Source organism: Salvelinus sp. IW2-2015, linkage group LG23, assembly GCF_002910315.2.
Source record: "Salvelinus sp. IW2-2015 linkage group LG23, ASM291031v2, whole genome shotgun sequence".
Classification (NCBI taxonomy): domain Eukaryota; kingdom Metazoa; phylum Chordata; class Actinopteri; order Salmoniformes; family Salmonidae; genus Salvelinus; species Salvelinus sp. IW2-2015.
In genome coordinates this window covers 9,245,086-9,272,302 of record NC_036863.1, presented here as the reverse complement: position 1 = coordinate 9,272,302, position 27,217 = coordinate 9,245,086, and the positions used below count along the sequence as shown (strand labels likewise).

The following is a 27,217-nucleotide window of genomic DNA, read 5'->3' as shown; positions in this document are numbered from 1 at the left end:
AGCTAACCACATATTATAAGCGCATGGAAGAGATGTTGTAGTGGTTACCCTGTAAAGAATAGGAGATCTTATAGAGTTTTCCCTTTGAGGACTACAAATATGCTAAGGATATAGCTATTGGCTAACTTCAATTCTGCAAGGAAACATTCTATGTTATCAATAACAGGGACGGCTGAATTACCATATTAATTGCATAGACTATACAAAAGTACAATACCAGTCAAAAGTTTGGACACCTAATCATTCAAGGGTTTTCTTTATTTTTACTATTTTCTACATTGTAGAACAATAGTGAAGACATCAAAACTATGAAATAACATATTTGGAATCATGTAGTATTTAGATGTAGAATTTGTAGTAACCAAAAGTGTTAAACAAATCAAAATATATTTGAGATTTGAGATTCTTCAAAAGCAGCCACCCTTTGCCTTGACAGCTTTGCACACTTGGCATTTTCTCAACCAGCTTCACTTGGAATGCTTTTCCAACAGTCTTGAAGGAGTTCCCACTTATTCTGAGCACTTGTTGGCTGCTTTTCCTTCACTGAGGTCCAAGTCATCCCAAACCATCTCAATTCGGTTGAGGTCAGGTGATTGTGGAGACCAGGTCATCTGATCCAGCACTCTATCACTCTCATTCTTGGTCAAATATCCCTTACACAGCCTGGAGGTGTGTTGGGTCATTGTCCTGTTGAAAAACCAATGATAGTCCCACTAAGCCCAAACCAGATGGAATGGCGTATCTCTGCAGAATGCTGTGGTAGCCATGCTGGTTAAGTGTGCCTTGAAATATAAATAAATCACAGTCAGTGTCACCAGCAAAGCACCCCCACACCATAGCACCTTCTCCTCCATGCTTCATGGTGGGAACCACACATGCAGAGATTATCCATTCACCTACTCTGCATCTCACAAAGACACGGTGGTTGGAACCAAAAATCTCAAATTTGGACTAAACAGACCAAAGTACAGATTTCCACCGGTCTAATGTCCATTGCTCATGTTTCTTGGCCCAAGTAAGTCTCTTCTTATTGGTGTCCTTTACTAGTGGTTTATTTGCAGCAATTCGACCATGAAGGCCTAATTCATGCAGTCTCCTCTGAACAGTTGATGTTGAGATGTTTCTTTTACTTGAACTCTGTGAAGCATTTATTTGGGCTGCAATTTCTGAGGCTGGTAACTAATGAACCTATCCTCTGCAGCAGAGGTAACTCTGGGCCTTCCTTTCCTGAGGCAGTCCTCATGAGAGACAGTTTTATCATAGCGCTTGATGGTTTTTGCGACTGCACTTTTAGAAACTTTCAAAGTTCTTGAAATTTTCCCGGATTGACTGCCCTTCATGTCTTAAAGTAATGATGGACTGTCGTTTCTCTTTGCTTATTTGAGCTGTTCTTGCCATAATATGGACTTGGTCTTTAACCAAATAGGGCTATCTTCTGTATAACACCCCTACCTTGTCACAACACAACTGATTCCACAAACTAACTTTTAACAAGGCACAACTGTTAATTTAAATGCATTTCAGGTGACTGTCTTCACTATTATTCTACAATGTAGAAAATCGTACAAATACAGAAAAACCCTGGAATGAGTAGGTGTGTTCAAACTTTTGACTGGTACTGTATATTGTGAAGTGGAAACGTCTAGGAGCAACAATGGCTCAGCCACAAAGTGGTAGGCCACACAAGCTCACAGAATGGGACAGAAGAGTGCTGAAGCTCGTACAAATCGTCTGTCCTTGGTTGCAACACTAACTACCGAGTTCCAAACTGCCTCTGGAAGCAACGTTAGCGCAATGACGTTTTGTCAGGAGCTTCATGAAATGGGTTTCCATGGCCGAGCAGCCGCACACAAGCATAAAATCATCATGCGCAAAGCCAAACGTTGGCTGGAGTGGTGTAAAGCTCGCCGCCATTGGACTCTGGAGCAGTGGAAATGCCTTCTCTGGAGTAATGAATCACACTTCACCATCTGGCAGTCATGAATCTGGGTTTGGCGGACGCCAGACCAGGAGAACGCTATGTGCCCAAATGCATAGTGCCAACTGTAAAGTTTGGTGGAGGAGGAATAATGGTCTGGGGCTGTTTTTCATGGTTCGGGCTAGGCCCCTTAGTTCCAGCGAAAGGAAAAATTAACGCTACAGCATAGAATCATCTAGAATATAATTGTATGTTTCCAACTTTGTGGCAACAGCTTGGGGAAGGCCCTTTCCTGTTTCAGCATGACAATGCCCCCATGCACAAAGTGAGGTACATACAGAAGTTGTTTGTCGAGATCGGTGTGGAAGAACTTGACTGGCCTGCACAGAGCCCTGACCTCAACCCCTACGAAGACCTTTGGGATGAATTGGAACGCCGACTGCAAGCCAGGCCTAATCGCCCAACATCAGTGCCCGACCACACTAATGCTCATGGCTGAATGGAAGCAAGTCTCTGCAGCAATGTTCCAACATCTAGTGGAAACCTTCCCAGAAGAGTGGAGGCTGTTATCAAATGAAATGTTATTGGTCACATACACATATTTAGCAGATGTTATTGCGGGTGTAGTGAGATGCTTGTTATTGCAGCAAAGTGGGGACCAACTCCATATGAATGCCCATGATTTTGGAATGAGATGTTCGACGAGCAGGTGTCCACATACTTTTGGTCATATAGTGTATGTTATAGTGTTTACCTTCAGAGTTGTCACAGCTGACCAGTCTAATGATGAAGTCTTTGAGCTGGGTGATACCCAGCTGGATGGCTGGCTGCAGTGGCACCATCCAGGGCTCTTTGGAACAGCAGGTCAGAGTGTCCAGGTTGCCAATGGTCTGAATGGCCTGTAGGGGTATGGCGGATGGGAGAAGAAGAGTTGTACCACTAAAAGTATATTTCTAACACAGATGGCAACCGGGAACTAAATCCACAATTTTGTGCCTACAGTAGCCAGTAGCAGCAGTGCGTAGCACCACCATTTTGTGCCTACCTTAGCGAGTAGCAGCAGTGTGCGGCACCACCATTTTGTGCCTACCTTAGCCAGTAGCAGCAGTGTGCGACTGGTGCGGGCGTCCGCATGTTTCTCCCGGAGGTGGAAAAGCTTGGGGGACATGATAGCCGGAGAGATGAAGCGCAGACACAGGAAACTGGTCACGGCTATAAACTTCACCTTCTGCAAACACAGGCCACACAACAGAGATTACAATGAGTGGGGGAGTTATCATTATCATTTTAAGCTTAATTTTGATTTCAACATCCAAGGTATCGAAAATAATCCAAAATGTAAAAAAATAAATAAAAAAAAGAGTAATCCCTTCAAGGATGGGATTAGAGCTGTGGCAATCAACCAGTGATTGTCATGCAAATAACGGGCTGTTTTACTGTAATTTGCAGGTAATTAACAAACACATTTAGCATCTCCTGGTTTCCACGCATTGCCTACAAACTACTGATTTGGACCTTCAGCACATCTACATTTTAAAAAGTCAAATCCATTTAATATAGCCTACACCGTCACAATAAATCCATTATATATTTTAGATAGGTCCAAAGAAACATGAAATGTAGCCTGTTTCAGAAGAACATTACAGCATAATCTGAGTTGTCCTTATGTTAGGCCCTGATCTGGCTATGGCTGTGGGCTATACTAGTTCATTTAGCAGACAATATTTGCTTAGAATTCCATGGTATTGTTTTATAGTATGGAGAATAGGCCTATAGTTGAACATAGCTGAATCAAATAGAAAGGATATTTTCCCCAAATTATTTCTGAGGGACTGCGCCCATGCGGCTATTTTGTGTTGAGCAGTTAACAAAAGAACAGGTCCATTTAGAGTTATTCATGCAACTTAAGATGTGATACAAACCTTAGAATGTATCAAAAATCAAAACATATAGCCTAAGGCTGCATGACGCAACTAATGATGATTTGAAAAAAGTTGCATGAAAGGCAAAAGCTCTGCTCCGTTTCTTACTCAGGCTACACACTTCAGTCTCTCATTCACAATTTGACAAACACTTGATAATACTCTCATCCATCAGACCATTCTTAATTTAACCTGTGCTCTACATATAGCTTACACTATATATACACACAAAAGTATGTGGACACCCCTTCATAGTAGTGGATTTGGCTATTTCAGCCACACCCGTTGCTGACAGGTGTATAAAATTGAGCACACCGCCATGAAATCTCCATAGACAAACATTGGCAGTAGAATGACCTTACTGAAGAGCTCAGTGACTTTCGACATGACACAACAAGTCAGTTCGTCAAATTTCTACCCTACTATAGCTGCCCCGGTCAACTGTAAGTGCGGTTATTGTGAAGTGGATATGTCTAGGAGCAACAGCAGCTCAGCCGTGAAGTGGTAGGCCGCACAAGCTCAAAGAATGGGACCGCCGAGTGCTGAAGCGCGTTGCACATAAAACTTGTCTGTCCTCGGTTGCAACACTCACTACCGGAGTTCCAAACTCCATCTGGAAGCAACGTCCGGAACAAAACTTTACATGTTGAGTTTATATTTTTGTTCAGTATATTAATTAGCCTAAATTATGACTATCCAATCATCACATTAAGAATAGTAGGCTATCTTACATAAGTCTGCAAAATGCAATGATTCATGGAATGCTTTATTATAAAAGGAGCTTTTTTAATGGTGAAAATTACCTTCCCCAAACTTGAAATTTATACACCGCCTATGTATCCAAGGTAGGCTACACTGTTGTAAAGCGGATTAATGTGCTTACTTTTAAGAATTTAGCATTAAACATAGCAGCTTGACCAAGCTGGGGTCCTCTTTTTTTAAGTGTCCAGTCAAAACTCACACGCGACTGTGCAATGACGGATTATAAGAACACGTTTCACCAGGCTCTGCAGGGTACATCCTCTCCAATTGTGTTACAGGAGTCCTAGGCCTATAGGCTACGTTTTTTTGTTATTGGGTCACTTTAGTTGTGATACAAACCTTATCAAAACATATAGGCCTATGGGCTAAGCTACATGATGTGTGCGACTATGATTTGAAAAAGTCACAACAAAAAAAGGCATGCACTGTTTCTTGCTTTAGACTGCACACACTGAGCACAAATGATAATACATCATTCACAAGTGATAATACTGTCAGCCATCAGACTATTCTCAATTTAATCTTGTCTTTACATATACTAAATAATATATACAGTATGTGTGAAATTAGTTTTGATTTAGAATGGACCGTAATCATGTACATGTCGTAACAGGGGCAGGAGAAAGAAATACGTAATTTTCATGCCACCAAGGTAGGGTACTTATGTTGTAAAGTCTGTGGTGGTCCTGTGTGGCTCAGTTGGTAGAGCATGGTGCTTGCAATGCCAGGGTTGCGGATACAATTCCTAAGGGGGACCAGCACAAAAATGTATGCACTCACTACTTTAAGTCGCTCTGGAAAACATGCATATGCTAAAATGTAAAAGCGAAGCAATGTGCTTAATATTAGAAAAGTTGAGAAATAGAGGAAGCTGATGGGATGCACTTCTTTTTAAGAGGCCATCAAAACTTTGTTCTCACACACAATTGTGACCCGGAAACTAGGCATATGTCGCAAGTCACGACTTCACAGGAGAGCCGTTTGAACGTAAAACACATTTTTTTTTCATCAAAATGCGTTTTGTTTTGGCAGAAATGCCTTCTTGAACATGTGAACTTTCATGTGCCTTAATAACAAACTTGTATGCCATCTGTAAATACGAATAAAAGTGTTAAATTACAAGCCTTGTTGGTTAAGCCACAGAAAAAGACAGCAACCTTCTGACTAGCCATGATTGGCTGAGATAATGAGTGGGCTGGACATGCCGAGAGATGAGTTCGGATTGGTCTGCCATATACTGTAGGACTCTGTCTATTTTAACTTGTCAGTCTGTGTTGGTAATCCTGTCCAACGTGGCTTTAAAACCTTTCTAGCTCAGGGGTTCCGCTAGCGGAACACCCACAACATTCCGCTGAAAAGGCAGCGCGCGAAATTCAAAAATATTTTTCCGAAATATTTAACAAGTCCAATACAGCAAATGAAAGATAAACATCTTGTTAATCTACCCGTGGTGTCCGATTTAAAAAATGATTTACAGTGAAAGCACAACATATGATTATGTTAGGTCAGAGCCAAGTCACAAACACACACAGACATTTTTTCAGCCAACGATAGGAGTTAGAAAAAGCAGAAATATAGATAAAATTAATCACTAACCTTTGATTATCTTCATCAGATGACAGTCATAGGACATCATGTTATACATCTATTGTGTGTTTTGTTCGATAATGTGCATATATATAAAAAAATATCAGTTTACATTGTCGCGTTACGTGCAGTAATGTTTTGATTCCAAAACATCCGGTGATTTTGCAGAAATACTCATAATAAACATTGATAAAAGATGCAAGTGTTATTCACAGAATTAAAGATAAACTTATCCTCTATGCAACCTCTGTATCAGAATTCAAAAAAACTTTAGGGAAAAATAATAATCTGAGAACGGCGCTCAGAACCCAAAATAGCCAAAGAAATAGCCGCCATTTTGGCGTAAACAGAAGCTACAAAAACACTAGAAATATTCACTTACCTTCGAATAACTTCATCAGAAGGCACTCCCAGGAATCTCAGTTCGACAATAAATGACTGATTTGTTCCATAAAGTTCCATAAAGCTCATCATTTAGCCACTTGTTGTTAGCATGTTCAGCCCAGTAATCCATCTTCATGACGCACGAGCAATCCCTCCAGATAAAAACTCAAAAAGTTCTGTTACAGGTCGTAGAAACAAGTCAAATGATGTATTCAATCCATATTTAGGATGTTTTTAACATGAATCATCAATAAGGTTCCAACCGGAGAATTTCATTGTCTGAAGAAAAGCATTGGAACGAGAGCATACTCTCTCATGACCGCGCATAATGAGACCGAGGCTTTCTGCAGAGCACTCAGTAAAATAGCTCTTATGAGCCCCTCCTTTATAGTAGAATCCTACAACCAGTATCTAAAGACGGTGACATCTAGTGGAAGCCCTAGGAAGTGTATGCACATCCATAACTAACAGGGAAATCAATTGGCACTGTTTTGAAAATCGAGTTCTCACTTCCTGTTTGGATTTCTTCTCAGGTTTTTGTCTGCCAAATGAGTTCTGTTATACTCACAGACAAAATTCAAACAGTTTTAGAAACTTCAGAGTGTTTTCTATCCAATAGTAATAATAATATGCATTTATTACCATCTGGGACATTGTAGGAGGAAGTTCAGTTTGGGCACGCAATTCATCCAAAGTGAAAATGCTGCCCCCTATCCAAAACAGGTTAAAAAATATATATTGTGTAGTGGAGCTGCATAAGAGTTGCTCTCCACTTTCTGGAGGATCAAGTTTTGAAATCAGTGGAATTAGAGTATGATACCTAAAGAGATGCAGAAAACACCTGTCTCCGGATTACATCTTCAAACTAAGGGAGATGCATCCATCATGCACAATGATGTATACAGGTAAGACAGTCTAGCTTTAGCTAGCTATATTTTCAGACATTACACGTTTCTAATTTTGACAGAAAGTGGTTTCATTTCAAGCTAAAGTGTACTGTTAGCTAGCTAGCGGACATTATTACTCGTATCCCAAAGCCGTATTCATGCAGGGTAGTAACGACATGATTTGGCACTGTGTTTATTGTTGTTTAACTGCCTAACGTTACCTGGCTGGCTCGTTACGTGACGTGTGTGATCTTAAACATCGTTTACCTATCTAGGTTCATTGTTTACGTAGCTACATGTTGTGGCAAACCTCTTCAAGGTTAGGAGCATTTGTCACAAAGTAAGTGGGAACCTGCCACCAAAATGACCCCAGAATGAGAGTTATTTCGAACAGGACAGTACCTGTGTGTTTGTTTCTCCGTCCGGGTCCACCCAGGCTTCAGGCAAGGTCAAGGATAGCAGGGTTCGATACACGAATCGGGTTCTCGGTAGGTCCAGGTGCAAACGCCAACAGGTAAGTCCAAAACAGTCCAGCTCATACACGGTAAATCCAGCCAATATATATTGTCTCTTTCTATGGTTCATAGATCCTTCCAGCCCTCTCTCCAGCCCTCTCTCTCCCTTCCTGGTTTGTCTTGACCCTTTATCTGTGGGTTGGCTCCACCTTCTGAGGGTTCCCCTTGCTTCTGGGAGTTGTAGTTTTGGCAGTCGACCATTTTGTGATCTGTAGTTCTGATCGGGGTGGCCATTTTAGTGATCGGGCAGAGCCCGTGTATTAGTTCTGCTCTCACATATTTGCAAAAATGTCTTAAGCTAAAGTATACTGTTAGCTGGCTAACGTTAGCTGGCTGTCTCCCTAGCTGACGTTATTATTCGTTTCCCAGAGCCATTTGCTTTTCTAGTTAGAGCCTAATGTTAGCTAGCTAAAATTTTACCTGGTTGGTTAGCTCACAGCACTGTGTCATTGTTGTCACTATTCATTGTTGTTTAACTAGCTAATGTTAGCTGGCTGGTTCGTTAGCTAACGTGACATGTGTGAACATACACGGCTGAAAACAAATCATCGCGGGATGAACGAGTGACAAATTTCCGGGGCACTTGTCCTGCAAGTGTATACTCGTCATCAGAAGTGTCCACTTAATTTGAGGTCTGAGGGGATAGGGTGTGTCTTTTAAGTGTTTGGACTGCAACCATTGTTTAACCTAGCTAGCTAGCTATAGGTCTTTAGCTAAAGTGTACTGTTAGCTAGCTAGGTAACGTCCCTAGCTGACGTAAACAAATCATTGGCCATAGAGTCAAGTGTGCGCTCCGAGTGCGAAATGAGATGTGTGGAGCTAAAGCTTAAGACGGTGTGAACGATACTGAATGGGTGTAGACAAAGAATAGCTCTTTACTAGATACCAAAACATTCAAAGGCCATTTTCTCAAAAGTGAGTTTCAAGTTGATCAACTTTCAAAGCAGAATTACTTTCCCATTGTTTCCTCAAATACAGTGTATGATATACCATTTTGTAGCTCTGAGTCTCTACTTTTATCCAATGTAAAAAACAATTTCAAATTTTGCTACATAAGACTGAATCCAGGTGGTGAGTCACAATTGCATAGCCTATAGAAATGTTGCGCCAAATGAGCTCATGGGCTCTCATGAAGTGTTCTATTTGATTTTGGATTTAGTTTGCATTGATGTCAGAGTGATTAGAGGGACAATAGAGTGCTGAGTACCAGGCCATTAGCGACTGGCAGTTAGCAAGTTTGGTAGGCTACTAATGACCGTCAGCGGTATCAGAGAAGTTTTGGAGCTAGATACCGTGATCGTGACCGAAACCATGACTCATGACCGCCGGTGTGTCGTAATATGGTGACAATAACAGCCCTAGATGGATTCATATTGGACACCACCAAAAACATGCTAGGGAAACACTGCTGTGTACTAACCCTATACTCAGGCTCAGGAAAGCGCTTGTTGACGCACTGGTAGAGCTGTTGGAAGGCCTGGCAGAGTGCAACAGGGCAGTAGGAGGCTGACTGGACAATCGCATGGAGCAACTCAGAAAGGTAGGACTGCAGGGCTGGTGCTCTGCTGGATCACCTCAGCCTCAGTGTGCACCCGGTGGAGGCCCGTACACCTACACAACACACACACACGCACCACGCAGGCACACGCACGCGAGCACACGCACGCAGGCACACGCACGCAGGCACACGCACGCAGTCACACGCACGCAGGCACACACACGCAGGCACACACACGCAGGCACACGCACGCAGGCACACACACGCAGGCAGACGCACGCAGACACAGGCACGCGCACATAAGCAGACACACGCACGCACGCAGGCACGCACGCACGCAGGCAGGCACACACACGCACGCAGGCAGGCACACGGCACGCAGGCAGGCACACACGCACGCAGGCAGGCACACACGCACACGCAGGCAGGCACACACACACAGGCACACACACACGCAGGCACACACACACACACGCAGACACACACACACACACACACACACACACGCAGGCGCACACACACACACACGCAGGCGCGCACACACACAGGCACACACACACACGCAGGTACACAAGTCATCTACAGTAGTCAGAGACTGAATAATGAGATGTAGCATGTGTGGCTAAGTATAAAAAATTAAGATGCATATTTTCTTGCGAAAACTAGGAAAAAGTCTCTGCACACTTCCAGTCAGATGCACATTTCTTAAAATTTTACATGAGCTTTTCGGTCAGTCGACCTTCATCGGAGCATCGACTGACTGAAAGCTCAGCTACAATTAAAGCAATGTGTATTTGACGGGAAGTGTACAAAGACTTTTTCCTATTTCTCCAGTTGCCTTTTGCCTCCAGCACCTTCACTAAATCAACACTGGGTGTGAGGTAGATTCTGCCTACATCATCTTGAAATCTTACCCAGCCTCCTTCAACTCCACTTTGTTAGGGTCCAGCTCTACATACTTCTTCTCCTCAAAGATCCTGTTGATCAAGGGGCCCAGAAGCCTGTGCAGATACTGCATGCCTGCCACCTGTGGTAGTCAGATGGCAAAATGTCCGCCATGCTACAGTATTTGTGGGAAAACATTTTAAGCATCTGTCCAATGCTTCACTTTTCAATGAAAACATAGCTTATGAATTAAAATCATAGTAAAATGGATATCCTTCAATACACATGTATATACACTACCGGTCAAAAGTTTAGAACACCTACTCATTCAAGGGTTTTTCATTTATTTTTTCCTATTTTCTACATTGTAGAAAAATAGAAGACATCAAAACTATGAAATACTACATGATTCAGTATGTGTTAAAAAAAGTATCAAACAAATCAAAATATATTTTATATTTGAGATTATTCAAATAGCTACCCTTTGCCTTGCCTTCTATTATGTTTTGCACACTCTTGGCATTCTCTCAACCAGCTTCACCTGGAATGTTTTTCCAACAGTCTTGAAGGAGTACCCACATATGCTGAGCACTTGTTGGCTGCTTTTCCATCACTCTGCGGTCTGACTCATCCCAAATCATCTCAATTTGGTTGAGGTCAGGGATTGTGGAGGCCAGGTCATCTGATGCAGCACTCCATCACTCTCCTTCTTGGTCAAATAGCCATTACACAGCCTGGAGGTGTGTTTTGGGTCATTGTCCTGTTGAAAAACAAAATGGTAGTCCCACTAAGCCCAAACCAGATGGGACGGCGTATCGCTGCAGAATGCTGTGATAGTCATGCTGGTTAAGTGTGCCTTGAATTTTAAATATATCACAGACAGTGTCACCAGCAAAGCACCCCCACACCATAACACCTACTCCTCCATGCTTTACGGTGGGAAATACACATGCGGAAATTATCCGTTCACCCACACCGCATCTCACAAAGACACGGCGGTTGGAACCAAATATCTCCAATTTGGACTCCAGACCAAAGATCAAATTTCCACCGGTCTAATGTCAGTAAATGCTTGTGTTTCTTGGCCCAAGCAAGTCTCTTCTTATTGGTGTCCTTTAGTAGTTGTTTCTTTGCAGCAACCATGAAGGCCTGGTTCATGCAGTCTCCTCTGAACAATTGATGTTGAGATTGAACAGCTGCCTCCGGTAAAACAAGGGGTAAAGGTCTGTGTCTATTTGTAAATAACAGCTGGTGAACAAAATCTAATATTAATTTGGTGGAAAAATTTGCGTATTTTCTTTATGCGGATTTTTGAAGATTTGCCTGAAAATCTATCGCCAATTGGATGGAAACTAGATACTGTGATTCGTTTTTAATGGTCAAACATAAAACAAACAGCTTCTTAGCAAAGAGCAATTTCTCAAGCAAGAATTTAGCAAGGACAGTCAGAGTGGTTCGAGGAAAACTGAAATCTAGCAGAGAGGTTTGGAGGTTTTATTGGTCTATAAACTAATTTACCACCTGGTGATGTCATCAAGCAGGCCAAAACACCATCCCACCAAAACAGGCTCTTACACTAAAAGGGCATAATCATAATTTTCACAGTATTATTATGCACAAAGTAGATGTCCTAACCGACTTGGCAAAACTATAGTTTGTTAACAAGAATTTTGTGGAGTGGTTGAAAAACTAGTTTTAATGACTCCAACCTAAGTGTATGTAAACTTGCGACTTCAACCATACATACATACATACATACATACATAGTGGGGAGAACAAGTATTTGAAACACTGCCAATTTTGCAGGTTTTCCTACTTACAAAGCATGTAGAGGTCTGTAATTTTTATCATAGGTACACTTCAACTGTGAGAGACGGAATCTAAAACAAAAATCCAGAAAATCACATTGTATGATTTTTAAGTAAATAATTTGCATTTTATTGCATGACATAAGTATTTGATACATCAGAAAAGCAGAACTTAATATTTGGTACAGAAACCTTTGTTTGCAATTACAGAGACCAAACGTTTCCTGTAGTTCTTGACCAGGTTTGCACTCACTGCAGCAGGGATTTTGGCCCACTCCTCCATACAGACCTTCTCCAGATCCTTCAGGTTTCGGGGCTGTCGCTGGGCAATAAGGACTTTCAGCTCCCTCCAAAGACATGTGTTTTCTCATATATATATATATATATATATATATATATCATATACACACACACACACATACATACATATATATATATATATATATATATATATGAGAAAACACATGTTTTTGTTTTGTATTATCTTTTACCAGATCTATTGTGTTAAATTCTCCTACATTAACTTCCAATTTCCACAAACTTAAAAGGTGATTTGGGTGTCAATGTCATTTTAGGCGGAAATTGAAAAAAATGGGTCCAATCCTTAAGGAAGTCTTTTGCTCGCCTGAGGTAGAGCATCTCATGATAAGCTGTAAAACCACACTATTTACCAAGAGAGTTTATCTATATTTTTCGAAGCTGTCTATTTATCACCACAGACTGATGCTGGCACTAATACCGCACTCAACGAGTTGCCCTAATATGGACTTGGTCTTTTACCAGATAGGGATATCTTCTGTAAACCACCCATACCTTGTCACAACACAACTGATTGGCTCAAACGCATTAAGAAGGAAAGAAATTCCACAAATGAACTTTTAACAGTGCATACCTGTTAATTGAAATGCATTCCAGGTTACCTCATGAAGCTGGTTGAGAGAATGCCAAGAATGTGCAAAGCTGTCAAGGCAAAGTAGCTATTTTTAATAATTTTGAATAATCTCAAATATAAAATATTTTGATTTGTTTCACACTTTTTTGGTTACTACATGATTCCATGTGTGTTATTTCATAGTTTTGATGTATTCACTATTATTCTACAATGTAGAAAATTGTAAAAATAAATAAACCCTGGAATGAGTAGGTGTCCAAACTTTTGACTGGTACCGCATGCACGCACACCGCCCCCCCTTCAGAAAGTATTCAGACCCCTTGACGTCTTCCACATTTTGTTACGTTAGAGCCTTATTGTAAAATGGATGACATTTTTTAAAAGCCTCAGCAATCTACACAAAATACCCAATAATGACTAAGTGAAAACAGAAATACCTTATATAAGTATTCAAACACTTTGCTATGAGAATCGAAATTGTGCTCAGGTGCATCCTGTTTCCATTGATCATCCTTGAGATGTTTTTACAACTTGATTGGACATGATTTGGAAAGGCACACACCTGTTTATATAAAAGGTCCCACAGTTGACAGTGTATGTCAGAGCAAAAACTAAGCCATGAGGTCAAAGGAATTGTCAGCATTGAAGGTCCCCAAGATCACAGTGGCCATAATCCTTAAATGGAAGAAGTTTGTGACTGCCAAGGCTCTTCCTAGAGCTGGCCGCCCGACCAAACTGAGCAATCGGGGAATAAGGGCAATGGTCAGGGAGCGGACCAAGAACTCGACGGTCACTCTGACAGAGCTCTAGAGTTCCTCTGTGGAGATGGGAGAACCTTCCAGAAGGACAACCATCTGTGCAGCACTCCATAAAAATCAGGCCTTTATGGTAGAGTGACCAGACAGAAGCTACTCCTCAGTAAAAGGCACATGACAGCCCGCTTGGAGTTTGCTAAAAGGCACCTAAAGAGCCTCAGACCCTCTGGTCTGATGAAACCAAGATTGAACTATTTGGCCTAAATGCCAAGCATCACATCTGGAGGACACCTGGCACCATCCCTACGGTGAAGCATGGTGGTGGTAGTAGTATCATGCTGTGGGGATGTTTTTCAGCGGCAGGGACTGGGAGACTAGTCAGGATCAAGGCAAAGATGAACTGAGCAAAGTACAGAGAGATCCTTGATGAAAACCTGCTTAGGACCTCAGACTGGGGCAAAGGTTCACCTTCCAACAGGACAACGACCCTAAGCACACAGCCAAGACAACRCAGGAGTGGCTTCGGGACAAGTCTCTGAATGTCCTTAAGTGGTCCAGCCAGAGCCCGGACTTGAACCCGATCGAACATCTCTGGAGAGACCTGAAAATAGCTGTGCAGCAATGCTCCCCATCAAACCTAACAGAGCTTGAGAGGATCTGCAGAGGAATGGGAGAAACTTGGCAAATACAGGTGTGCCAAGCGTGTAGCGTCATACCCAAGAAGACGAGGCTGTAATCACTGCCAAAGGTGCTTCAACAAAGTACTGAGTATAGGGTCTGAATACTTATGTAAATGTAATATTTCCGGTTTTTATTTTGAATAAATTAGCAAGAATTTCTAAAAACCTGTTTTTGCTTTGTCATTATGGGGTATTGTGTGCAGATTGATGAGGGAGAAAAAACGATTTAATACATTTTAGAATAAGGATGTAACCTAAAAACAAAAAAAGTCAAGGGGTCTGAATACTTTCTGATAGCACTACATGTTGCCGGAAAGAGGGTTTACCTTTAAAAATGACTCCATGGACTTCGATGCCAAGGAGTTGCTGCGAAACAAGGTGTTGGGTTCACCTGAGGAAAGAGGTCAAAGAGAACAGCCAGCAATGACATATGTAAGGAATAATCAATGAGGTGCTATGCGTACTCTGGAAAATATAGCACGACGTGGATGCTGAGTGGGACTTAATGCAACTCCGTTGATGGTATCTTCCAGACAACGCATAGAGCCCTGAGTTTATTATCCCTTTTATACCATGGATATAAATCTACATTTTACGCTAGAAATGTATTCATTTGCCAGTAGAAATGTGACAACATCCACTGAAGTAGCTTGCAAGTGTAGTAGCTACTTCAGTGGATGTTGTCAAACTTAAAGTTTACAAGCTCGCTACAGTAGTTGCCGTGGTAACCAAACAAACAGACTGCTAGTTTAGTAAACCAAAGCATCCTCCTTGCTTGCCATTTTGAAAATCTAATTCAATAATGCCAATGTTTTCAATTCGACTTTTGCTTTCAAAAGCAGCTCAAAATAATTAACTTCATAGCCATTGAATTATACCGGGCTTTATAGGGAATTATACAACAGATGGGTCTAATCCTGTATGCTGATTGGTTAAAACCACATTCCAGCCGGTGTGTATTCCACAAATAACCACCAGCTAAATCTATGATGTTGAAATGCCTATTTACTCTGTTCCATCTGACTGAGCAATCCACTGTCTCATCAGCTCAGGCAGGCAATTTATATACTAGATCTACACTGTAAAAGGCATCTTGGCAGTATCTCCCATTTCTTTAAGACTAGCAATTGGTTTTCAACAGCGGAGATTTGTAATAACTTTGCTGTCTGTCTCTCCTACATTTGCAGCATTATTTCAATATTGAAAGTTGATCTCCAGCTTTCTGAGACAGACAGGATGGCAGCTTTTCTCAGCCAGTCGAAATCATTAAATCAGCATCATTTTTATGGATATAATGTATACAAAGAAATGTCAATAAAAAAAAACACAAAATGCAGCTAGTTTGCTGTCATTGCAGCTTAAGTTTGAAGTGATTGTGTTAGCTGTGTAGTTAGCGATCTCTTCTGAACAGTGGTCTGGCGAGAGAAAATGTTCTATGTCAGGCAAAATCGCTCATTTGCTCATTGTTATGATGTATCCCAAACAAATAACTAGAAAAATGCTTAAACAAACGCAAATGCAGCTACTTTGCAGTTATTATGGCTGCACTGTTTGACTTGACTGTTAGCCAAAGTTGGAACGTTGCCAGCCATCAGGACAACGGATCATTTGGAACGAAAAACTGTGCCCATACATTTAGAACAAAAAATAGATAGAACCAATAGCACGAGCTGGATTGGATAGCAACCCTAGATGTGTGTCGGGACTATATCTCGTGGAAGGATGAAATAGTATGAATAAATCCATAAAAATAATGTTTTTAAAATGAAAATGTCAATCATTATTTGAATATGTTCATAACGCGTTGTATAAAAGTGATAATGCCCTCGAAGCCGGTATTTGGAGAATGTCTGACCAGTTTCAAGAAGCTAGGAGTATGTCGCACATCACTACTTCACAGGAGAGGCATTTTAAAGTTTTTTTTCCCCATGTGGCTTAATAACAAAGCTGTAAAAAAAGTTAGCCTTCGTCAGGACACTCATCAACACTGACTGTTAATAATGAGATCACATTACATTGCATGAAAACAGCTAGTCAAACTAGAACCGTGGAAGGATTTGATAGCTTTAGCGGCAGAGGGGACAGGATGAATTCATGCATGTTCATCACTTACGTTAGGTTAGGTCATCAGATGCTCCCAAGAAAATGTGTCTCTGATTTGTTTGTGTAATGCTAGCTGGCATTTTTTTCCTTGTTGAACATGCTTTTACAATGTATCCAATTTCAGTTTGTGTGGTTGTTGGTTTACCTTTTCTGTCCTGTTATCTGGTTTTAATGTTCATTCTATAATGCCCTTCTAGGCAATCAGAAAAAGAGTATTCACCAACACTGTGGTATTATTAAGCAATAAGGCCCGAGGGGGTGTGGTATATGGCCAACATACCACAGTGAAAGACTGTTCTCATTTGAAATAATATATTTAAAATCTAAACATTCCACATTATTGGGCTGTGCTTAACACAAGTTTTGTCCAACTCCAATTTAGGTGTGTGAAGTCTGACTTACTAGTCTTGTCCAACTCCAGCTTGAAGAGAACATCAAGGAACTCCTTGGCCAATCCCTGACCCAGGAAGAGCTTCACCAGGTTGGAGGCCACTTCCTGTCGACTCTCAGCTGTAGTGGTCTCATCGATGAGCATGATCAAATCTGGCCAATTGCCCTATGACACCAAACCAAGATTTATCATCACAAGCACTTGTGGTCCTGTGTAAGAGCACGGCATTGGCAACACCAAGGTTGTGGTTTTCATTTCCTACAGAGGTACACCTACTGAAAATGAATTCTGTACTGTAAATTGCTATGGATTAAACAGTCTGCTAAGAGGCACATTGTATTGTGCCGCATACCATGCAGTAAATCAACACAATATAGGATTAATAGAATCAGGATTAACACCAAGCATATTAAACTCAGCAAAAAATAAGAAATGTCCCTTTTTCAGGACCCTGTCTTTCAAAGATAATTCGAACAAATCCAAATAACTTCACAGATCTTCATTGTAAAGGGTTTAAACATGGTTTCTCATGCCTGTTCAATGAACAATAAACAAGTAATTAACATGCACCTGTGGAACCGTCGTTAAGACACTAACAGCTTACAGACGGTAGGCAATTAAGGTCACAGTTATGAAATCTTAGGACACTAAAGAGGCCTTTCTACTGACAATGAAAAACATCAAAAGAAAGATGCCCAGGGTCCCTGCTCATCTGCGTGAACGTGCCTTAGGCATGTTGCAAGGAGGCATGAGGAATGCAGATGTGGCCAGGGCAATAAATTGCAATGTCCGTACTGTGAGATGCCTAAGACAGCGCACAGGGAGACAGCTGATTGGACAGCTGATCGTCCTCGTAGTGGCAGACCATGTGTAACACCTGCACAGGATCGGTACATCCGAACATCACACCTGCGGGACAGGTACAGGATGGCAACAACAACTGCCCGAGTTATACCAGGAATGCACAATCCCACCATCAGTGCTCAGACTGTCCGCAATAGGCTGAGAGAGGCTGGACTGAGGGCTTATAGGCCTGTTGTAAGGCAGGTCCTCACCAGACATCACCGGCAACAACGTCACCTATGGGCACAAACCCACTGTCGCTGGACCAGACAGGACTAGCAAGAAATGCTCTTCACTGACGAGTCGCGGTTTTGTCTCACCAGGGGTGATGGTCAGATTTGCGTTTATCGTCGAAGGAATGAGCGTTACACCAAGGCCTGTACTCTGGAATGGGATCGATTTGGAGGTGGAGGGTCCGTCATGGTCTGGGGCAGTGTGTCACAGCATCATCGGACTGAGCTTGTTGTCATTGCAGGCAATCTCAACGCTGTGCATTACAGGGAAGACATCCTCCTCCCTCATGTGGTACCCTTCCTGCAGGCTCATCCTGACATGACCCTCCAGCATGACAATGCCACCAGCCATACTGCTCGTTCTGTGCGTGATTTCCTGCAAGACAGGTATGTATGTCAGTGTTCTGCCATGGCCAACAAAGAACCCGGATCTCAATCCCATTGAGCACGTCTGGGACCTGTTGGATCGGAGATTGAGGGTTAGGGCCACCCCCCCCCCCCAGAAATGTCTGGGAACTTGCAGGTGCCTTGGTGGAAGAGTGGGGTAACATCTCACAGCAAGAACTGGCAAATCTGGTGCAGTCCATGAGGAGGAGATGCACTGCAGTACTTAATGCAGCTGGTGGCCACACCAGATACTGACTGCTACTTTTGATTTTGACCCCGCCTTTGTTCAGGGACACATTATTCCATTTATGTTAGTCACATGTCTGTGGAAGTTGTTCAGTTTGTCTCAGTTGTTGAATCTTATGTTCATACAAATATTTACATATGTTAAGTTTGCTGAAAATAAACAGTTGACAGTAAGAGGACGTTTCTTTTTTTGCTGAGTTTATTTAATGTACTTAAAATAGCTTAGAAAAACTGTTAATTCAGTCTTTGGTTAAAATGCAAAGGTTAAAAACCAGCATACATGGCCCGTGGCCCTCGATGACCAGAGCTGTTTAGCCCTGATCTTATGCAACCCAGGCGACACTTGAGAGACTGAGGAGTGGCATTGACTTGGTGCTCACATTAAGATGGGGGCCCACGGATTGGCACAGCAGCTCCGTAAGTGGTTGGTAGTGGCTGGAGGGCAGGACCGTCTCATCTCGGAAGCGCAGCTGCAGGCGCAGAGATCCTAGAGTGCCCCTGGAGCAGAGTAGAAAAGAACTTAACGGGAAGTCATATCAAAACAAAGGAAAATATTTTTTGGGCAAACCCTTGCAGAAAATACAAATGAAATGAATAAATAAAAAAATCTTCAAACATAAATATCTTAAAATATATACAGTACCAGTCAAACATTTGGACACACCTACTCATTCAAGGATTTTTCTTATTTTTTTTAATTACTATTTTCTACATTGTAGAATAATAGGGAAGACATCAAAACTATGAAATAACACATATGGAATCATGTAGTAGCCAAAAAAAGTGTTAAACAAATCAAAATATATTTTATATTTGAGATTCTTCAAAGGTGCCACCCTTTGCCTTGATAACAACTTTTCACACTCTTGGGATTCTCTCAACCAGCTTCATGAAGTAGTCACCTGAAATGCATTCAAATGAACTGTTAAAAGTTAATTTGTGGAATTTCTTTCCTTCATGTATTTGAGCAAATAAGTTGTGTTGTGACAAGGTAGGGTTGGTATACAGAAGATAGCCCTATTTGGTAAAAGACCAAGTCCATATTATGGCAAAAACATCTCGAATAAGCAAAAAGAAACAGTCCATCATTACTTGAAGACATGAAGGTCAGTCAATGCAGAAATTTTCAAGAACTTTGAATGTTTCTTCAAGTGCAGTTGCAAAAACCATCAAGCGCTATGATGAAACTGGCTCTCATGAGGACCGCCACAGGAATGGAAGACCCCGAGTTACCTCTGCTGCAGAGTATAAGTTAGAGTTATCAACCTCAGAAAATGCTTCACAGAGTTCAAGTAACAGACACATCTCAGCATCAACTGTTCAGAGGAGACTGTGTGAGTCAGGCCTTCATGCTCAAATTGCTGCAAAGAAACAACTACTAAAGGACACCAATAATAAGAATAGACTTGCTTGGGCCAAGAAACATGAGCAATAGACCGGTGGGAATCTGTCCTTTGGTCTGAGTCCAAATTTGAGATTTTTGGTTCCAACCACCGTGTCTTTGTGAGATGCAGAGTAGGTGAACAGATGATCTCCATAAGTGTGGTTCCTATTGTAATGCTTGGAGGAGGAGGTGTGATGGTGCTTTGCTGGTGACAATGTCTGATTTATTTAGAATTCAAGGCACACAACCAGCATGGCTACCACAGCATTCTGAAGTGATACGCTATCCCAGCTGGTTTGCGCTTAGTGGGACTATCGTTTATTTTTTCCAACAGGACACACCTCCAGGCAGCGTAAGGGCTATTTGACCAAGTAGGAGAGTGATGGAATGATGACTGCTGGATCAGATGACCTGGCCTCCACAATCACCCAACCTCAACCCAATTGAGATGGTTTGGGATGAGTTGGACTGCAGAGTGAAGGAAAAGCAGCCAACAAGTGCTTGGCATAAGTGGGAACTCCTTCAAGACTGTTGGAAAAACATTCCAGGTGAAGCTGGTTGAAAGAATGCCAAGTGTGTGCAAAGCTGTCATCAAGGCAAAGGGTGGCTACTTTGAAGAATCTCAAACAAATCAAAATATATTTTATACTTAACTTCTCTAGGGTAGGGGGCAGCATTGGGAATTTTGGATGAAAGCGTGCCCAAATTAAACTGCCTGCTACTCAGCCATAAAAGCTAGAATATGCATATAATTAGTAGATTTGGATAGAAAACACTCTGAAGTTTCTAAAACTGTTTGAACGATGTCTGTGAGTATAACAGAACTCATATGGCAGGCAAAAACCTGAGACAAAATCCAACCAGGAAGTGGGAAATCTGAGGTTTTACATTTTTCAACTCTTTGCCTATCGAATACACAGTGTCTATGGGGTCATATTGCACTTCCTAAGGCTTCCACTAGATGTCAACAGTCTTTAGAACCGTGTTTGATGCTTCTACTGTGAAGTGGGGGCAAATGAGAGGGGATTGAGTCAGAGGTCTGCCAGAGAGCCATGAGCTGACCATGCGCACTCACGTGATAGTTAGCTTGCGTTCCATTGCATTTCTGAAGACAAAGAAATTCTTCGGTTGGAACATTATTGAAGATTTATGTTAAAAACATCCTAAAGATTGATTCTATACATCGTTTGACATGTTTCTACGAACTGTAACGGAACTTTTTGACTTTGTCTGCACCTAGTGATCACGCCTCATGAATTTTGATTACTGGGCTAAACGCGCTAACAAAAAGGAGGCATTTGGACATAAATGATGGACATTATTGAACAAAACAAACATTTATTGTGGAACTGGGATTCCTGGGAGTACATTCTGATGAAGATCATCAAAGGTAAGTGAATATTTATAATGCTATTTCTGACGTCTGTTGACTACACAACATGGCGGATATCTGTTTGGGTTGTTTGGGCTCTGAGCACTGTACTCAGATTATTGCATGTGTGCTTTTTCCGTAAAGTTTTTTTGAAATCTGACACAGCGGTTGCATTAAGGAGAAGTGGATCTAAAATTCCATGCATAACAGTTGTATCTTTTAGCAATGTTTATTATGAGTAGTTCTGTAAATTGATGTGGCTCTCTGCAAAATCACCGGATGTTTTGGAACTACTGAACATAACGCGCCAATGTAAACTCAGATTTTTGGATACAAATATGAACTTTACCGAACAAAACATACATGTATTGTGTAAAATGAAGTCCTATGAGTGTCATCTGATGAAGATAATCAAAGGTTAGTGATTAATTTTCTCTATTTCTGCTTTTTGTGACTTCTCTCTTTGGCTGGAAAAATGGCTGTGTTTTTCCTGTGACTTGGCTCATACCTAACATAATCGTTTGGTGTGCTTTCGTCGTAAAGCCTTTTTGAAATCGGACACTGTGGCTGGATTTACAACAAGTGCATCTTTAAAATGGTGTAAAATACTTGTATGTTTGAGGAATTTTAATTATGGGATTTCTGTTGTTTTGAATTTGGCGCCCAGCAGTTTCACTGGCTGTTGACGAGGTGGGGCGCTACCATCCCACATAACCTCACTAGGGTAACCCTTTTTTGGTTACTACATGATTCCCTATGTGTTATTTCATAGTTTCTCTCTTCACTATCATTCTACAATGTAGAAAATAGTAAAAATAAAGAAAAACCATTGAATGAGTAGGTGTGTCCAAACGTTTGACTGGTACTGTATATAAAAAAATGTAAGGGCTGTAATTTCAGGGTGTGTTTAAAAGACAGTCAGAAAATGTTTTGAACACACCCTACTATGCAGGTACGTTACAGACTGCACGACAACAGAGTCAACCTTTATGTGTGTCCAAAAGATGAAGTGGAAAAAAGATCTGAAAAACACTTTTCCAATAGTGGTAAGAATGGCCCAGACTGTGGAATGTGGTTATTTATACAATGGGTGGGTCTAATCCTGAATGTGGATTGGTTAAAACCGCATTCCAGCCAGTGTATATTTTACACAAGTTACCACCATCTAAATCTTTGATGTTAAAATTCCAATTTACTCTGTTCCATCTGACTGCGCAATCCAATGTCTCATCAGCCCAGGCAGGGAAGTTATAAACTTGATCACCACTATAAAAACCATCTAGACATTATCTCACATTTCTTTTAAACTAACTTATATTTTTCAACAGCGGAGATTTGTATAGGCCTTGCTGTCTGTCTCTCTGACATTTGCAACATCGTTGCAATATTCAAATTCGATCTCCAACTGTCCCATAGTAATAAACGTGTAGGGGTTGGGTGTCGGGGCGAGAGAGGCAGGCAGTGTTTCTCAGCCAGTCGAAATCATAAATCAGCTGGCATCATTTTTATGGATATTTACAAAGAAATGTGAATTGAAAAACGAAATGCAGTGAAACGAAGTGCAGCTAGTGTGCGGTCTTTTCAGCTTCAGTTTGAAAATGTGTTCGCTGTGTTGTCTAGCTCCTCTGAACAGTGTCCTAAACAGAGAGCACATTTTCTATGCCAGGCGAAATCGTGCCTCATTAGCTCATTGTTATGGATGTATCCAAATAAATGTCACTAGAAAACAGCTTTAACAAATGCATATACTGTTGTTATTATGTCTGCGCTGTTTTACATGACTAAGTTAGCCGTAGTTGGCTAGCTAGCAAGCAAGGTATAATAACGTTGCCAGACCGTTCTAAATGTTCCATTGCCATACTAACGACTGGGTCGTGTCCGTAGATACAGAACAAAAAGACTGAACGACTGGGTCGCGTCTCTGGCAACTGAACCAATAGAACGAACGACCATCCGGTTTGGGAGCAACCCTAGATTTGTTTCAGGACTATATCTTGTGGAAGGATGAAATAGCATGAATAAATTAAATCAAAATACGTTTTTTCATATAAATATGTAAATCATTATTTGAATATGTTGGTTACCTGTTGTATAATAGTGATAATGCCCTCAAACCTGGTGTTTGGAGGATATATTGGCACGGTTTGTCAGCCCTCATACCATTTCATCCTTCCACAAGATATAGTCCCGAAACAAATCTAGGGTTGCTCCCAAACCGGCTGGTCGTTCGTTCTATTGGTTCGGTTGCCAGAGACGCGACCCAGTCGTTCAGTCTTTTTATTCTGTATCTACGGACACGACCCGCGCTAATATATCCTCCAAACATCGGCTTCTCGGGCATTATCATTTAAATTAGGGAAAGTTACTCATCAAGCCATATGGAACAAATTTGACAGTCTTACTGTCAGGATTTGGCCAGGATTGTTCCGGTTTTGGTCACTAGATGCCCCCATTGTGCTTTTTTGACCCTTTTGTTTTCCCTTGTTTCCAGTTATTATTTGCACCTGTGTCTCGTTTCCCTTGAATGTATTTAAACCCTTAGTTTTCCTCAGTTCTTTGCTCTGTGTTTGAATGTTAGCACCCAGCCCTAGCGATGCTGTGAACATTTGTTGCTCCAGTTGGACTCTCTTGTGGTACTCTGTTTTTGTTCTCGTTTATTTATTTTTGATTATCTTTTGAGGCTTTTTCCTGCTGTACCTACCACCTTGTGGATTTACCTTTTGACTTGGAATTACTTTTGATGTTGTGGATTTATATTTTTGCCTGAAGAACTTTCCTTTTTTCTTTATTAAAACACCGTCTCAAGTACTGCTGTGTCTGCCTCATCTTCTGGGTTCTGCCGACTATTAGTGGCTCAGTTTGCTAAGTGACTGTTTCTCACACCGGAGACCCGAGTTCGTAACCGGGTCCTGACACTTACTAGCACTGTGAGCAAAACCAGCTTAATTTTATAGAAGCTAGGGTGCTTGGTGAAGCTGTGGGAATCGTACAAAGTCGTATGAAATCAAGAACATAATGGCTTGTAAAGTTCAGGGGGGGGAAAAAATAAGCTCAACCATTTAAAGACATCCACAAGCCCACACAGCACTGCATTAGGGTTTCAAAATTCCAGTAACTTTCCAGAAATCCTGGTTGGAGAATTCACAACCCTCTACTGAGGAGCTGGCATATAAAGGATTGGATGAGTGATCCAGACTTGACACTCATCATTTCCTGGCACAAAACACACACGACTAGTCAACAAGACTACAGGCCCCAGATGGCAACCGCCTGTCAGAAATCTAATCAAGAGGAAGTCCAGAGGTGTTTTTTTTTTTTAAAGAGACAATATAAACAACAGCTTGACTGGCTGAAAAGAGTGGGAAGAAAGAAGATAATTTGAGAAGACATGGATTACGTGGGCTTAATCTGAGAATTTTACCACAGAGTTGATCGAAGTCCTCTGGTGAAAACCGACTTTCAATGGGTTGCCATGCCGACACTGCCCAAAATGTAAAAACATTTTTTGTATAACTTTCATGAATAAGCATTAATAAACTATTTAAGAATAGTGTATTATCGGTAAAAAATATATAAAGCATTTATAACATGTATAAGAATGTAATGGCTTATTCATGAACATTATTGTATAGTGTAACCACGGTTTGACATCTCAACAGCACCAGTACTCATCATGGCATTTGATTTCAATTGTTGTGATTTCATAACTACGGGTGACATCATGAATATGGAGGTAAATCTTGTTAGAGTTATTGCTTGGAGAGCAGCATAGACACCGCTGAATAATCCTTTGTTTGGGATTGGCATGACATTTTAACAGCCCTCCCTTCTTTCCCGGTTATGAAAATGGAAAGTGAAACAGAGCAGTGACAGACAGATGTCCATCAATAATCGTGACCGGCCAAAACAATGTTACGCATCGCCTGAGAGGGAAATGTAGGATTTTTTCATATGAAAACCTAATTCAATATCGCCAGAATGTATTTAAATCCTCCTTTATTTTCCTTTTGAACTACTTGCCATTACATCATCGTTACAGATTCAACTATGCTACTTTCAAAAACCAATTTGATAAATAGAATGCAAAATAGAATGAGCATAAAAATAAAAGGAAGACGGAAGACATTAGAATGAGGCCATTGGGGAAACGTTAAGTTGGTGGAGTTATACTGATTAATTGGGGGAGAAGGGATGGTGGTTAAATCACTGTCTGCATTCTAAATGCCACCCTATTCCCATAAAAGTACTGCACTATAAAGGAAATAGGGTACCATTTGGGATGCATACACTATGTTCATACTGTACAGTAAAACGTTTGGCTTTTTAATCTTACAATTACAACCACTTCCTGATGTATGCAGCACTAAATATAAAATACACTGACCTATGGTCCCTGTGACTAATAGCGCATCTGGTCATCTCAGGTCCTTATTTGGTAGTTATTTCCACAGGTTTATACTGTGTCGACCAATCTTCTCCTAGTGAAAGCCACTAATTGGTTAGGGGTTAGGGTAGAGAGACCAATATTTTGGATTTCCCTTTATTAAAAATGGGGAAACATCAAGTAAACGGTGAGAATGAAAAGCAGCACACACGATCCACCACCAGTCATGCACTGGTCTATAATACAACCATTTATGAAGTACTTACATGCATAACAATTAGCATTTGCTTACAAACACATTAGGGCCAGATCATAAGCTGCATGCTTGTAAGCTGGTAATGATGATTAAAGACGCTTATGGAGAAGCATGATGACATGACATTAGTTATACATAACGTCATTCTTTATGGTGTTCACGACAACGATTTTATGAATGGCTGCACAAAATGACCTAAAGCAGTGCTCTGTCCATAGAAATGTACTCCTATGGGTACACAATATAGCCGCCAGTTCACCCATTATGGCATTTAAGTGAATGGCAAAGCTCTTCTAGGGTTCTAATTCTATGGCTATGTACTGCACCAGGAAGAGCATGCCCTCTCAAATCCTCCCCAACCATGATCACATTCAGAGGTTAACGGAGATTTCTTGTCTCTCAATACCAGCCACCAGCTGAAAGAACAAAATCCATAGTTCGCCAGTGCCAGCGAGCCATGTAGCCGGCCCAATCGCCCTACATTGCCCTTGTTTCTGGCACTAATCTGGGTTCCCGCGGGGGCATACTGCTTTTGTCCCCTCCTGTCCAAAAAGGATGCATATCCTGCTACAGCCCTCTTCCTTTTATATAAGCCCCACTCCTCCTCTCCTCACAATTTCCCTCCCTCTCTAATCCCTGCCCAGAGTCCACATGGCCAAATGATCCTTTATGGAGGAGAAATAAACCAGGGATTTAGCCCGGGAAAAGGATTAGTACTTCCTGTCGGCACATGGACCGGAACAGATGCACCCGCCCACACTCTCGCACACGCATGCACATACACACATGCACTCACACACTACACTCCCATGCGCATAAAAAGCTAACTGAAGCTGGCTAGCTTCAGAAAACCCTGAATAGATCTAGCTTCCATCTTAGTGTACCCCTTTGGACTGTGAGATACAAAACAAATTACCGGAGCCTGCTTCCTCCACCTAATTTAAAACACTACTCTATGAGGATACTAAGCACTTGTCACTCTTCTTCACACTTTGTGTTTCATTACTTATTTATTGACATTGGCCAATACCAATAATAATAATAATTATTAGATTTCAATGTCTATGACTGCCATGTGGGTATAAAATAAAACAAAAAAACTTGGATAGAGGAGCTTGCATGTCA

General features: G+C 41.3%; 1 protein-coding gene across 1 annotated transcript in view; it reads right to left on the bottom strand.

Moving 5' to 3' along the window:
* rasa4 (RAS p21 protein activator 4) overlaps window positions 1–27,217 on the bottom strand; it is a 66,810-nt gene that overhangs the window by 5,239 nt on the left and 34,354 nt on the right. The window contains 8 exon segments of the mRNA XM_023968581.2: window positions 2,673–2,817; window positions 3,009–3,146; window positions 9,396–9,531; window positions 9,533–9,586; window positions 10,388–10,500; window positions 14,820–14,884; window positions 16,999–17,152; window positions 19,077–19,194. Coding sequence (XP_023824349.1) covers window positions 2,673–2,817; window positions 3,009–3,146; window positions 9,396–9,531; window positions 9,533–9,586; window positions 10,388–10,500; window positions 14,820–14,884; window positions 16,999–17,152; window positions 19,077–19,194 — 923 coding nt within the window.